The sequence below is a fragment of the Elephas maximus genome, chromosome 20, assembly GCF_024166365.1.
Source record: "Elephas maximus indicus isolate mEleMax1 chromosome 20, mEleMax1 primary haplotype, whole genome shotgun sequence".
Classification (NCBI taxonomy): Eukaryota; Metazoa; Chordata; class Mammalia; order Proboscidea; family Elephantidae; genus Elephas; species Elephas maximus.
Window position 1 is genome coordinate 57,031,395 of NC_064838.1, and position 13,554 is coordinate 57,044,948.

The window sequence follows — 13,554 nt, forward strand, 5'->3', positions numbered from 1 at the left end:
AGGGGAAGAGTCACACACGAGGCAAGACCTTGGTGTTGCCGGGCCCCTGGTGGCTTTGTGGGAGTGGAAAGGGGGAGCCTTTTGGGAGAGGAGAGAAGAGCTCAGGGAACTGCCTGCTACTGGCCGGACAGGGGCCTTGACCTGCTCTGGATCTTAGGAGGTCGCAAGACTGATCAAGAGCCAGGGCGCGGGGGATCTCTCACAGAGTCCTGGGGTTCCTGGAAGCATCTCAATGGCTTCTGTGGATGGTAGGGGACAGGGTGAGACCCGGGCCCCATCTGCTTCACTCTGAGCAGTGTTACCATGCCTGTTTTATGAAATGGGCTCTGGCTCAACTCCTCTGGTACAAAGAAGGGAAATGAGGCTCAGAAAGGGAGAAAGACTGGTCTGAGGTCACACAGGTCATGCCAGGTCTCATGGCGAGGGCTCTTTTTAGCGTGTGGCCATAATGGCACTTTTGTTATCCTCTGGACCCTCCCCAAAGCGTGGGAAGGGTACAGACGTGTTCCCACGTATCCACTCTGTTCTCCCCCAACTCCCCAGTGCAGTGGCAACAGCTGGACAACCAATGCCCTCCACTAGGGCATCATCTTTTTTTTTTTAATTTATTTTATTTATTGTTGTCATTGAGAATATATACCAATTTCTACACAATACAATTCAGTGACACTGATTACCTTCTTCAAGTTGGGCAATGATTCTCGCCCTCCTTTTCTGAGTCATCCCCATTAACGTACGCTCACTGCCCCCTAAGCTTCCTACCTAACCTTTTGAGTTGCTGTTGTCTGATCCCATATAGAAGGTTTGGGCATCCATCCTCTTTACTGGTGTTTCTATGGTGCTGTGCAGAGTCCCACAGTTGAAGGGTCAGGCGGTGGGGGTGGGTGGCAGTTCCAGAGACAGCAGGCAAGAAGGGCGTGTTCTGGCATTAAAAAAGCTCTTGGACTGGGCTTCTGTGTCTAGGGGTTCAGGGTGGCAAAGGGGAATGGCATGCACTTCTCAGCCAAAGATGCTCTTGGCGGGTCCGGCTTTGGGTTTCTCAAAGACGGTCTCAGTGCCTGTCCGGGTACGGCTGAACACCGACGGAGCAGCAGAGCCGGCTTGCTCTGTTGGAGGTGAGAGACAGTCAGGGGACGGGCCTGACTTCCCATGGAGGGAAAGCCTCTCTCTTGAGCCCAGGAGCTCTGGACTCGCAGACAGGACCCCTGCCCCCCACCATCGACACACCCCTGTACTCCTGCTCCCATATGGAAGATACTCACCACAATCCCGCATGACCTGGTAGGTCTTGGACTTGATCTCCTGGTTCTTGGTCAGGTTCCTTCGGGCCCCCTTCAGGTCCTCCTCCTTCACGGGGGGGCGCTTCTTCTTGATGGGGGCTTCTGGAGCACCAGCCTTGGAGAGCCCGGAGCCTCATCTTACAACCTGAGGCCTCCAGGCTGAGACCCCTTTCCCGCCTCGGGGCCTCAGCCCTGGGAAATCTCTTCCCTCCTCACTGAACTCGAGGCAGCTCAAGGCCCTACTCCTCTTCCAGGAAGCCTTCTCTACTACCCTTCTCCTCCTTGTCAAGTCTCCCAGCCCTCTTGTCTGACTTGTACACCTGCCCTCACGCTACAGATGGGAGCCCCTGCAGGCAGTGGCCACTGCCCTCACACTGGTCCAGCTACCTGGCAAGCTCAGGGTTAGGCACAGTGGGGCAAGGGGAAGGACTGGCTTTGAGGCTGAGCAGCCCTGGTGCTTTCTGAGGCCAGGAATTTGGTGTGTTCTAAGAACTGCTCACGAGATTGCAAGGGATCCTTTAGGGATTTGTGTCCTTCACCCCCCTACTCCCCCCAAAAAGTGCCAGCATTTACCTTGTGTGTTTTTGGATGGGAATGGGGTAGGGGAACCAGAGATCCACAAAGTCGCAGTCCAAAGTCAGCACCCACCCGTAAAGCAGACAGCAAGGACAATCCTTCCCTTGTGGGCTGGTCTGTGTGTCTATCTAGTGCTGTCTACCCATCCTGACTCAGTGCTTACCCTGTGCCCCAACTCCAGGCGCCTGTGAGTCTGAGGCTTTACTCCTTCCTAAGCCATGGGGCAGGTGCAGGGATTCCCCAGTCCCTCAGCTGGGGCTGTACCAGATACCACATGCAGAGACACATACTTCTGGGGAGTGACCCAGGCATGGCGCACACATTTACAAACATAGCCTCATGTGTACACACGCGGTGCATGGCTCAGAGGCCACGGCTACAAATGTGTACAATGCCAGACATCATCATACACACAGCTCCATCACACAGAGACATGCACAGAGATCTGTAAGGACTAGACACATTTCCCCCACCCTCCCGGCAAACCATGGAACACCACCAAACACCACGAGAATTCCTCAGGGTAAACGGGGCCAGAGAGGCTCCTATGTTTATGTCTGGAGCTCAACTCAAGACACAGCTGCCAGAGGTGACAGTGGCCAGCTGCCCACCCTGACCCACCTTGGCCCTGACATGGCCTGTGTTGGGCCCTCCTACCTGGGACATGGTGGGTGCTGTGCAAGAGCTGGTCTCCGAAGGCGCCTCTTGGGCAGGCGGTGGCCGGTGGGAGCGATCTAAGCAGAGCCCAGCCTTCTGGGCTTATATAGCTGGCTTGCCTGTCCCAGGAAGTCACCCCCCTCCTCCGACAGGCCTCTGCTGCTACGCTCCCGATGATTCAGGTCCACAACAGCCACAGCTTCAGAGTTTATTCTTGGAGATGATGGGGGCTTGCTGAGCACTGCTGCCCGGGGGGCTGTGGCTGATGACAGCAGACAGCTGGGGAGACCCTGTGCCCTTGGGAACAGCTGCTCTATTTGTAGGTGGGGGAGGCTGGGGTTGGCAGCGCTGCGGTGCGTGTTTATGAAGTGAGCCCTGGAACGCCTACAACAGGCTGACCCGTCGTCCATCGGCAGTGTGTGGGTATCAGGGAAAGGAAGGGCCCTGGGCCAGGGTGGACAGCTTTGAGCTGCCTTTCCTTTCTCCTCTGCCCCTTCCCCTCAAAACCAGGGGAAACAGACTTTCCATCCCTGCACAGCAGCCGGGCAGAAGCTTCCTGTGTCTGGTGCTGAAGACTCTGTTCATGGAGAGCTCCCTGGGCCACTGCAGGTCTTCAGGTGGAGAAACTGAGGCCAAGGGACACTTGGGAGCTGCTCCACCTGTGTGTCTGCTCATGCCCTTGGCTTCTGTCCATCTCCTTGAGCAAGCTTAGCAAAGGGAGGAAGCAAGGCAGGGGGAGGGGGGCCCAAGAAGGGCAAGGGAGAGGGCCCAGGAAGGAGGACAAAGAGGGTTCAGGAAGGTGGGGAGAGGGCCCTGGGGAGGGGAAAGAGGGCTGAGGAAGTGGGGGAGAGGGCTCAGGAAGGACAGGGGGAGAGGGCCAAGGAAGGTGGGGAGAAAACTGCTTTATTGTGGAAGGTACTAGACTGAAGGCGGAAGCAGTGCTGGGCCTGGCTGAACCGAGGTCAGGGCAAGGGGCTGGCCTGCAGGACAGGTGAAGTTGCCGAGAGAGGATGAGGAGAGTGAAGGCAGCGGAAGCTGAGAGCCCACCCCAGGTACTGAGGTGTGGAGGAAGGGCAGGCCCAGGGCTGCTCTGGGAGGTCACTCAGCTCTCCTTGGACAGAGGCCCACAATGCCCCCACCATCACAAAGGGAAACCCCCCCGCAACCAGGGCACACACAGCAGGACCCCAAGACCAGAAAGGGTGCGGGGAGTGGATGTGGGTAGGTCAAGGCCCTCCCTGACAGCTCAGACACGCCCAGGTTCCTTTTCCACTTGTGAAGGAGATTATTTTAATCCTTGAAGGCTCCAGGCAGATGGAACCCAAGCAGGCACTGACATCTGTTTATCCTAAATGCCACTCTAGTGCTGTCATACTGCAAATCCCACCCAGTGCCCCTTCTGGGTCCAGCCTCCAGGAGGCTAATGGGAGGACTGCCAGGCTCAACCCGAGACAAGTGCTGACATGAGGAATGCCCATGGAAAGCCTGGCACAAACCCTGGGACTTCAACCAGGGGCCGAGAGTGAGGCTGAGGGCACGCAGGCTTGGAGAAGCCCTTATGCAGCTCCGGGCCAAGGACAGGAAAGGGCAGTGCCTAGTGACCACTGAGTCAGGGGTGCCATCATGGGGGGTACCTGAGGGTTCAGCGCTGTCGCCACAGCAGGTATGCACTGGGAGACATCTGCCTTCCTGCCCTGCAGCTCCATGGACAGGGACGGGGGTGCTTATTCCTTACACCCTAACTCCCCAACACAACCACGCCTCAGGTGGCAGAGGAGCCTCTACTCTCGCGAGCAAGAAGCAGAAACGTCAACAACATGTTCACTTTTTTCCCCTCAGCAGAGTCCGGGTCCCACTTCAGCCATGAGGCTAATTAAGGCCCAGCCTCACTATTTCCTGGGAAGAACCTTCTAGCTCACTGTGGGGCTTTTTTGGCCCCATTCAGCGGTCTCAGCTCCACAGAACACACAACCACAAAAATGATGGTTTCTTTTTTTTTAAAAAAAGATGTCAAACTTTATTGTAAACCATTTTACAATGTAAGTACACCATCTTCCCTTTCATTTCAAAAATTTGTTTTCAAGAATCTTTCCACCACTGATGACATACCAGCACTGGGAGGGCAGCCAGAAGTAGGCCATGGTTTTGCTCACATAGGTCTGACTTGTAATGAACTTCATGAAAAGAAAAATCAAGTTAAAACCAACCAACCAAACCAACCAACACAGACTCAAGGTGCTGACTGCAAGAAAGTCCAGAAGTCCCTCACCGAAAGCAAACCCTTTAATTATAGTGGCCGTTGTTTTACAGGGTAAAACAGAGCGCTCCCCATTCCTAGCTGGAAGCATGTGGGACTTCTAGAAGCCTGCTGGCACCCTCCAGGTGGGCTGCTCAGGCCACCCGTGTCGGCCTGGCTGCCAAAGGCCAGCACACTGAAGCCAGGGGGCCAAGGCCGGGGCAGAAGGGCACTCTGGGCTAAGCCGGCATGATTCCCCCGCCTAAGGGAAGTTATAGCTTGGATCTGACCCTTTATATATATATTCTCTTTGAATATATGACAGGTGGACATTAACCATGACTCCCTGTGGCAGAACGGCAGGCAGCAGCACAAGTTAAAACTTGAGGCAGGCGGCCACCAGCATGCCCAGAAGGCTGACTAGCCACAGGCCTTCAGCTTGTACATCTTCAGGCCGAGGGACCAAGAAGCCACTGTCACCATGGCTTTCACTGATGTCCCTCCTTGCTATTGTCCATGTCCCACTGACAGCAGCAACGATGATGTCCTCCGTTCGATGTAACAGTTCTATGTGCTCGTTTCATTAGGTACAAGCAACTTGTTCATGACCTTGGCTTGCAGTTTTCATCACGGGGGCTTGGCCAAGGCCCAAACTTGGACAAATCAGCTTGACAGCCCACTATATCCAGCTGGTGTCCCACCGTTCCTCAAACATGGAGATCCCAGCCTCTGGCTACCTGGCCAGGCCATTTGGCCGGGTGAAGAGCTGCACCTTATAAGGCACCTCGGAGCAAGCGGTGAGAGAACTCACTGCGGTGAGGGAGGGCAGCTGGGAGGAAGTCCTGGCCACGGCCCAGCACTGTCCTCTCTCGGGCAGTGCACCACAGAAAAGCCCCTCGCTACTCCACGCATGTAGTGTGCATGTGTGTGTACGTGTCTACTTGGGAGGAGGATAAGGCCAAAATGCAAGGCCACGCCGTGCAATCTCACACGCTGAGGCCCCCACAATCACCTGTGAGGGCTCTATCCCCTCGGCAGCCAGCTCCACACCTGCAGCGCAGAACCCGTACTGAACATCAGGATGCAGGGTGGTGGACTTCTCACTTGCTACCTCTCTGCCCCCAAAGCCCACTGCTTGGTGGGGCTAGGATGAGCCTTGAGTGTCCGTCTTTCACAGATTATGGGTCTTTCCCTCCAGCCCTCACTCTCTGGTCTGGAAACAAGACTGAAAATGAAGCTCCAATTCTGAGCTCCAGGAAGGCAGAAGAAGAAAGAGTTGTGGACGCATGTGGTTCAAATAAAACCAAAAAGGAGGGAGAAGATAGGAAGGGCAGTGATGCTACCAGCGACTGACTGTCTCACCAGGACCCAAGGCAGCCCTGGTCTTCCCAAATGCAACTCAGCATGGCCCAGCTCCAGCCATGCTTCCTCACTAGAGAACTGGCAGGGAAAGGCCCACTACATAGCCATGAGATCTGCGGGGGAGGCAGGAAAGGGGGTGATAAGAGTGAATGGAAAGAGGACGCTATGCAAGGCCCAAGATGGATTCCAATTCCATGCACCACTGGCATCTGGCCTCCCCTTTCCAGCCGCACAGATGTTCACACGAGCAGAGCCACCTCTCACTGCACAGTTGGAGGTCATGGCTCCTCTCGGCCCTCTGGCTCCTGGACTCTGGGAGAAGACGTGCTGAGAAGCCCTGGCCAAGGCCTGACCCGTGTCCAGAGGAACTGGTGAAACCATCAGCAGACAGTCCCTGGGTGCCCAGTTTAACGGCTTGCCACACACCACAGTCTAGACCCTTCTGCACTAAAGCATGTTTCTGTGTACGTCTGAGAAGGCTCGCGTGTCTTCCCCTGTGCTTGCCTCACTCCCAGCTGGCACAGTGGTTTTCTTCCTAAACTTCGGTGGCTGCTGCTTGGCTGTGACAAACCTGGGCTGCTTTACGTTGCACGAGGCTCCACAGTGGCAGAAGGTGCTTCGGTCAGCCTCTGCACATCCCACCGCCATGCAGCAAATTCCCAATGGCACAGGGGCCTGTGCCCACGCTGAGGAGGGGGGCCAGTCACCAGGAGGGGACATGGGCTTAGATGCATCTTGTCCTGCCCGTGGACTGAGAGAACTCTCACCTCCGCCTGTCCCAGCACCCACAGCTGTGGAAGATGTGAGAAGCAGGGTCACTTGGTCAGGTAGGAGTTCTCCAGACTGTTGAGCACAGCGAGTCCATGACACTGAGGTGACAGACCCCAGGGCAGCATGAGATGAGGGTCCTGGAGCTGAGTCCAGAGGCTGCAGAAGTGGGAGGTGGGCGGCTGAGTCTGCATCTTAAACATTGGGCTGGGAGGCTCTGAAGAGAGGCGGGGACACATGGGAGTGTCCTGGCAGTCTCCATTTTTCTGGACAAAAAGACCTCTTCGGCTCCTTTCTTGGTCACATTTAACTTACAGGGACCAACACCTCTAACTTGACAGCAGAAATGCCAATGAGCTCGTGGGCCCAGGAAGAGCCTTTCGGTTTCCCATGCACTGGGCCCCCAGACCTCCCTTCAGACCAGCAGACCCTGCTCACGTCTGGACCCTCACAGAACTACAGGGCTTGCAGATCTCAGGTCAGAGCCCTTCTCCCTTCCTACCGGGACCATTCGCCTCACCTCACCCAACAATATTCCAAGTAAAAACACTCCTAACTTTTTCCTCCCACCAGTTCACACCCAACGGAAGGCAGACAAACCCATTTCTCTGGGGATTAAAAAGAGCTTTTTAAATACAATAGTATGAAAATATAACTTAAAAATATAAAAGTCAAAGAGCATACGGAAGACTTAAAAATCTATGTTTTGCCTGTTAGTCCCATAGGTACTTTGTAGGAAAAAAACACATACTCAGAAAACATTAACACTGTGACAGCCCATAAAACCACTTTAGAAATCAATAGTTACAAAAGCCATTTCGAGTAGGAAAGCACACCAGCTCCAACTTGGTCAATGAGTGACTCTTATCCCAAAACGTGTCCGTGCTCATACCCCCGCGGCCTTGGTGAAGGACGCGCCCACCGCCTGTGTGCGCACATGCGTGTTCTTCCACAACGCCACCCGGTCAGATGCAGACAGGGCTTTGTGTCCCTCACAACACACTTCGGGACGACAAACTCCTTGCTTGCATATTTGGTCAATGTTTGTAGTGCAACTGAATGGGGGACCTCTGCCTGCCCACGGCCTGTTGGGCGCTGGTTCGTTGTCCCTCTGGTTAAGTCACAGTAGTCTGGGAGCGGGGAGTGGGCAGGGACAGCAAGAGGGGTGGAGGTAGAAGAGGAGGGGGCAGAGAGAGGAGGGAGGAGGGCGCTGCGGAATGATCATCTGCTGGCCCGGCGGCCGGCTGGGCCCCAACCCTGTCACCCCTGGCAGGGAATATGTCATACAGGCAGCCCGAAGCGGTGCTTCTTTTTCTTCACAGGTTTTAGGGGTGTCAGTCTGCGGAGGTCCTCGTCCACGTCAGACTCCTCCATCTCATCATCAGCCGAGATCAGGATCTGAAGCAGCGGAGAGGCATGGCCCTGGGTCACCGCCAGCAGAGCCTTCCTCGGTTCCCTGTGTCCCAGCCCCTGAGGAGGCTCCCCTTCTAGAACAAGGCACGCCACCCAGCCCCAGACTCAATGACTCCCAGTGCATTCGCTGTCGACTGAAAACCAGCACTGAGTCAACAGACACCTCCCTCCTCTGCTAGTGCTCCCCAATTCTCTGCCCAACCTCCAGCTGGAACCGAAACCCCATCAGAGCGAACTCAGTGGGGACCTGCGGCCTGAGGGTGTGCTGGCAAAAAGGCCCAGTCTGGATGCATGGGGTCCAGGGTCCTCGCACCAAAAGCAAACCGGAAAGGCCCTTCCAAAGGGAAAAGACAATATCGTGAGGGACAGGCAGGCAGCGGACCCCGAGTGGCTGCTGTGAACCAGCTTGGAAACTTTTGAAGACAAATAGGAGCCTCTCACCCTTCTGAGCCCCCAGAACAACTAAGCTGTGCAGCCAGTCAGAATACCCAGAGCAACCTCTCCCTCACTGCCGGCCAACACGCCTCCTGCCTGTCCTCAGAGCTCTCGGCACCAGGGAAAGATGGGGACAGCCTAGGTCAGGTTCCAGAGGCTCCAGGTACCAGGGAAAGACGGGGACAGCCTAGGTCAGGTTCCAAAGAACCCCAGCACGAGGGAAAGACGGGGACAGCCTAGGTCAGGTTCCAAAGGCCCCCGGCACGCGGGAAAGACGGGGACAGCCTAGGTCAGGTTCGAGAGACCAAGGCCCAGCTGTGCAGGAGGACACCAACTCCTTCTACCCCAGGACAGGCCAAGCTACCTCTCCCCTGGACCACTCCCTTGTGGCCCTCAGTCTACTCCTGCCTCCCTGACGGCCTGTACAACAGGCCCCAGTCCTCAGCCTGGGTCACAAAGTACCTTGCCCATCCAGTTCATTTCTTGTTCTTCCGTCCTACACTCTGGAACACATGCTGCTCTGGCCACAGTGGGTGTCACGCTATCAACTAGACACCAATCCATATGATCATGACTGCTTACAGCCATGGGGTCTGCCTGGGACACTGTCATTCACCTAATGTTCACCAAACTTGGTGACAGGCCCTGAGCCACCCACCCTCTCCAGTCATCTACTCGTCTTTCAAAGCTTCCTCCAGGAAGGCCCAGGAGTTAAACAACTTGTCCAGGGTCCTTGCGCTGTTTTATTTGTCTCACCCTCAGCACTTACTGCCAGGTGTCACAATGAACTGTTTACGCATTCACCTCACGGGCCAGCCTGATGGCCTCTAGGGGCAGGAAGTCAGTCTCAGCCATTTCTGGGTTCCTGCGCCCAGCACAGACAGTGCTCAGCGCTCTCCAGGTTTCTGCAGGAGGCAGCCCGGCTTCGCCCCAGCACACTGAGGTGGCAGGAGCGTGCTGTGGGCCTGCCACAGCCCAGCTCCTTGCCTCTGTGCTCCTACTCGGGGCCCCAGTCTCCCTGAAGTCCAAACCTTTGAACTTAGGAGACTAGAAGACAAGTGGAGGTGAGGTTCCTCCTTTGAGGTCCTGCTACGCTTACATTTTAGCAGTTTCCAGCTGGCTTCGCCATCACTTCCCTTGCTCTTCTGTGGTGGGCAAGGATTCAAACACCTTACTGCTTTAAGGTTAACTATTAATTAGGATCCCTGCCAGGTTCCCTGGATCAAGGCAGCGCCTCCCTTTCCTGTCTTTCTCCACTGGCCGAAGGACTACCAAAGGGAAGCAACCCCTACCAGGTTCTCCACCTTCCAGCCTTGGGAGGCCTGTGGACAGTGGGAATGAGTTCCTGAGGGCCCTGGCCCAACCAGGAGCTGTCTGTGACCTGGGCCACTCTCGGGCTCAGCCTCTTCTCCCTCCCCTGGCTGGCACTATGCCTCAGTACTCAACAGAAAAGACTATATGTAAACATAAGAGAAGAGACCCCCCTAGGCCAGCCAGTCTGATGGCTCAGCCCTTGGACAGAGTCAAAGGCCCCTACCTCAGACTCGGACTCCTCGTGGGATGCAGCCCTTCGATAGCGGACCTTGCTCCCATTCCTCGAGTCCTGGTTGGCTCCCCTTTCTTCTAGTTTAGCTTTCGTCTTCCCCTTTCTCATGAGGAAATTGTCTACTACCCAAAACATCAAAGCCTGTGGAAAGAAGCAGCATAGGTGACTCTGGGAGAAGCCATTCAGCAAAGCAGAGCAGCCCCAGCCCCCCTTTTGCTGTTCCCACTCCAGACTGTAAAATCCAGAACTGTGGAAAGAAAAACTTCATCCAGTCCTCTTCAAACTCTCTGAAGCTCAGAAAGTGACTCCCTATCTCTATTTCCTCTCCTTCAGCCTTATCACAGAACCAGCAAGACAATCCCTGCCCTATTCAGCCAAGAAAAAAGCCCTGGTTGCTCAACGGTTAAATGCTTGGCTGCTGACCAAAATGTCGGCGACTCGACCCAATAGCCGATCTGCTTCCATGAAGCTTACAGCCTAGGAAACCCTATGGAGCAGCTCTACTCTGTTTTGTAGAGTCACTAGGAGTTGGAATCAACGTGACGGCACCCAACAACAATACACCCAAGGGGTTTCTGTTGAGGGTCAATGACAAGGGCAGCCTATCTTGGTCTTGCCCCAGCAGGTAGCAGAGTGGGCCTGGGACCAAGCTCTCAGGACACCTGGTCAGGGTGCCTCATGGACTCCTCAAGGTGACTGCCACACTCTGTCATCATGTTTGCCCCAGGCTCTTCCACCATTTCCTAACTCTAGCCCTTGCGCCTTTGCGATCTGAGGTTAGGAATAAACGACTGGGGGACAAGACGACGTGCCCAGGACCCTTCACCTTGCACTGGGTTCCTGGAGCGGGGTCTACCTTCCAAGGAGGCAATACTGTCTTTCCTGGCTGGGGGGAGGTAAGGAGGGGAAGGGGTGGCAAATGCTCACATAGACAGCTGTAAGAAGGACCTGAGGGCTACAAGGTGAGTTTTCTCTGTCAGACTCAGAACTCTGAACAGGAGTCCTGGAAAGCAGGGAGCAAACCGGGGTACAAAATGCAACATGACACTGACATTGACAAAGAAGGGGACGATCAGCATGACGATGGCCAGTTTCAGGTCTGGGTTTTCAATGGGATTCAGTAGGGCCACCTGTAAAGAGAAGCAGACTCAGTGAGGTGGAAGGAGATCCTGGAGAGAACGCCTGAGGCACTGCGGTGCAATAGCTTACGAGGTCCTGAGAGAGGGGTTCAGCTTAAGACAGCCTCCCCCCAGAACCCTGATGGGAACAGCTATATAGATACGAAGGTTAATGAGGAGCTCTCCCACCCCCACCTTGGAGACCACTTTGACTGGTCTTAGCAGCTTTTCCCTCAGTGTGGACTTACACCTGGCTCCTGGAGGGTGGGTGTGGCCTGCAGCTCACAGTGAGGAGTGCCCGCTTCAGGGAGCTGGAGGGAGTGAGGTCAGGAGGCACTCGCTACACACACTAGCAGTGAGGCCAGACCATTCCCAACAGAAATCTGTACCCCAACCACCTCCTGAAGCACAACGGCTCTGAAAAGTCCTCACTTATTTTCTTAAAACAATGAAACAAAACTCAGCCACAAATAAAACCAATGGGAGGCCAAAGTCTGAGCTGCTTGCTCCTGAAGGCTCTTAGGCTGGTTTCACGTGGCGTCCCCTGGAAATGAGCAGTGAAGGCGTATCTGCATAGCACTGGGGGCAGAAGGCAGAGGCAGGGGAACCTGTGGGCTCTCAGGGCATCAACACGGTTGTGGTCAGACCAAGGATGGTGCCTGGGCACCACAGTTCCATTAAACCACTGGCCAAGAGAGGGCGGGAGAGGAGTGTTTGTGAACGTGTAGAGGATACCCTCCTGATGCAGCTGCGAGGCCTGGAGACTAATATCAGACAGGAAGCAACCTGACAGCAGGGCCTGCATTTTTATTAACTTTCTATATCCTAAGGCTTTCAAAGGCGGCTAACAAGAACAATCTAGAGCAGACGTTTGTATAAATGAAGCAGATGGACGCTAAGTAAAAGAATGACAAGCTAACACTCCTGAGAGCCAGCCAGTAGCTGCCATACCAGACCAAACCCAGGGTGCATTCAAGAATTAAAAGCAAAGAAGAAAACACATTTGGTTTTTTGATAGGGTGGGGGTAGGGGTGGAGGGCAGGGAGGAAGTGTCCTTCTTAGCTGCTCAAGGAGCTGCTAGGGTCAGGGAAGAGAGGCAAACCTTTTTCCATTGAAGTATCAGGAGGACGATGAAGACCACAGATTTTTCAAAAACCATGATGACGATGTAGAGGGCACACTGCCCGACCCAGGCTCCACACTGCACGGGGTCTCCTGCAGAGACAGGCAGGCGCTTGGTCACATGGGGGCTCTGGGCTTGGGAAGGCCCCTCCCTACTCCCACACACCCCGTCCATACCCCAGAACCCTGGCTCTAAAAGTACTTAACGAGCCCCCCAAAGTGCTAAGATTCACTTAATCCTTAACAGAGAAATGAGGGTGTTTTAAATAACACTGGTAAGAGAATTCCTAAACTGGAGAGTACCAAAGTGGCCCTCCTTTCTTCATTTTCGCTGAAGAGATGCGAAGATCTAATTTTAAAGGACAAAGTGTTCACTGCTGGAGCTCAGAAAAGCTGGCTCTCCTGCTTCCCTGGCAGCAGAAGCTGTTAGGCAAGACTGCTATTGTTATCTGTTGTTGATTTATCCAGGACTGTGGTACTATCAAGGAGCCCTGGTGATGCCGTGGTTAAAGCACTCGGCTATTAACCAAAAGGCAGGCAGTTCGAACCCACCAGCTGCTCCAAGGGAGAAAGATATGGCAGTCTGCTTCTGTAAAAATTACAGCCTTGGAAACCCCACAGGGCAGTTCTACCCTGTCCTTGTTAAAGCCATCCACTTGTGATATTTGTTATAGCAGCACTAGATGACAAAGACATGCTCCCTGCCCCCACTCCCTAGCAGAAACCTGACTCTGGAGGAATTCAGATCCCAGGTGCCTAGTAGAGGTCACCCAAAATGCCCTGGCAGGAGACAAGACTTCAGAGCAGGGGGCGGGAGTGACGGGCCATGCCCAAGGGTGTGACAAAGGCCAGTCTGATTCTACCAGCCATCATGTTTGAGAAAAGAAGGGATCCAACAGTCCAAGCTGGGGAACACTCAGGCCCCAGAGCGCTTCCAAAACGTCCCTCCTGAAGGGACTGGGTGAAGGAGGAGGACGAGCCCTTCCAAGGAAGGATCTTCATTCTCAGTGACGCAGAACCAAGGAACGGGCCCTCAGGGAG

At 54.7% G+C, this 13,554-nt stretch overlaps 2 protein-coding genes across 2 annotated transcripts in view; both read right to left on the reverse strand.

The window, feature by feature from the left end:
* Positions 1 to 610: 610 nt before the first annotated feature.
* On the reverse strand, positions 611 to 2,949 carry MUSTN1 (musculoskeletal, embryonic nuclear protein 1). Its single transcript, XM_049862000.1, has 3 exons — positions 2,514 to 2,949; positions 1,263 to 1,395; positions 611 to 1,106 (listed from the first exon to the last, which is right to left on the reverse strand). The coding sequence occupies exons 1-3, from the start codon at positions 2,520 to 2,522 to the stop codon at positions 1,000 to 1,002; spliced, it is 249 nt and encodes an 82-aa protein (XP_049717957.1). The 5' UTR covers positions 2,523 to 2,949; the 3' UTR covers positions 611 to 999.
* Positions 2,950 to 4,281: 1,332 nt separating this feature from the next.
* The window catches only part of STIMATE (STIM activating enhancer), a 69,965-nt gene continuing 60,692 nt past the window's right edge, over positions 4,282 to 13,554 (reverse strand). Inside the window, exons 5-8 of the mRNA XM_049861999.1 lie at positions 12,494 to 12,606; positions 11,326 to 11,403; positions 10,265 to 10,414; positions 4,282 to 8,277 (exon numbers count right to left, since the gene is read on the reverse strand). Coding sequence (XP_049717956.1) covers positions 8,161 to 8,277; positions 10,265 to 10,414; positions 11,326 to 11,403; positions 12,494 to 12,606 — 458 coding nt within the window. The 3' untranslated portion in view covers positions 4,282 to 8,160. The remainder of the gene's footprint in view (positions 8,278 to 10,264; positions 10,415 to 11,325; positions 11,404 to 12,493; positions 12,607 to 13,554) is intronic.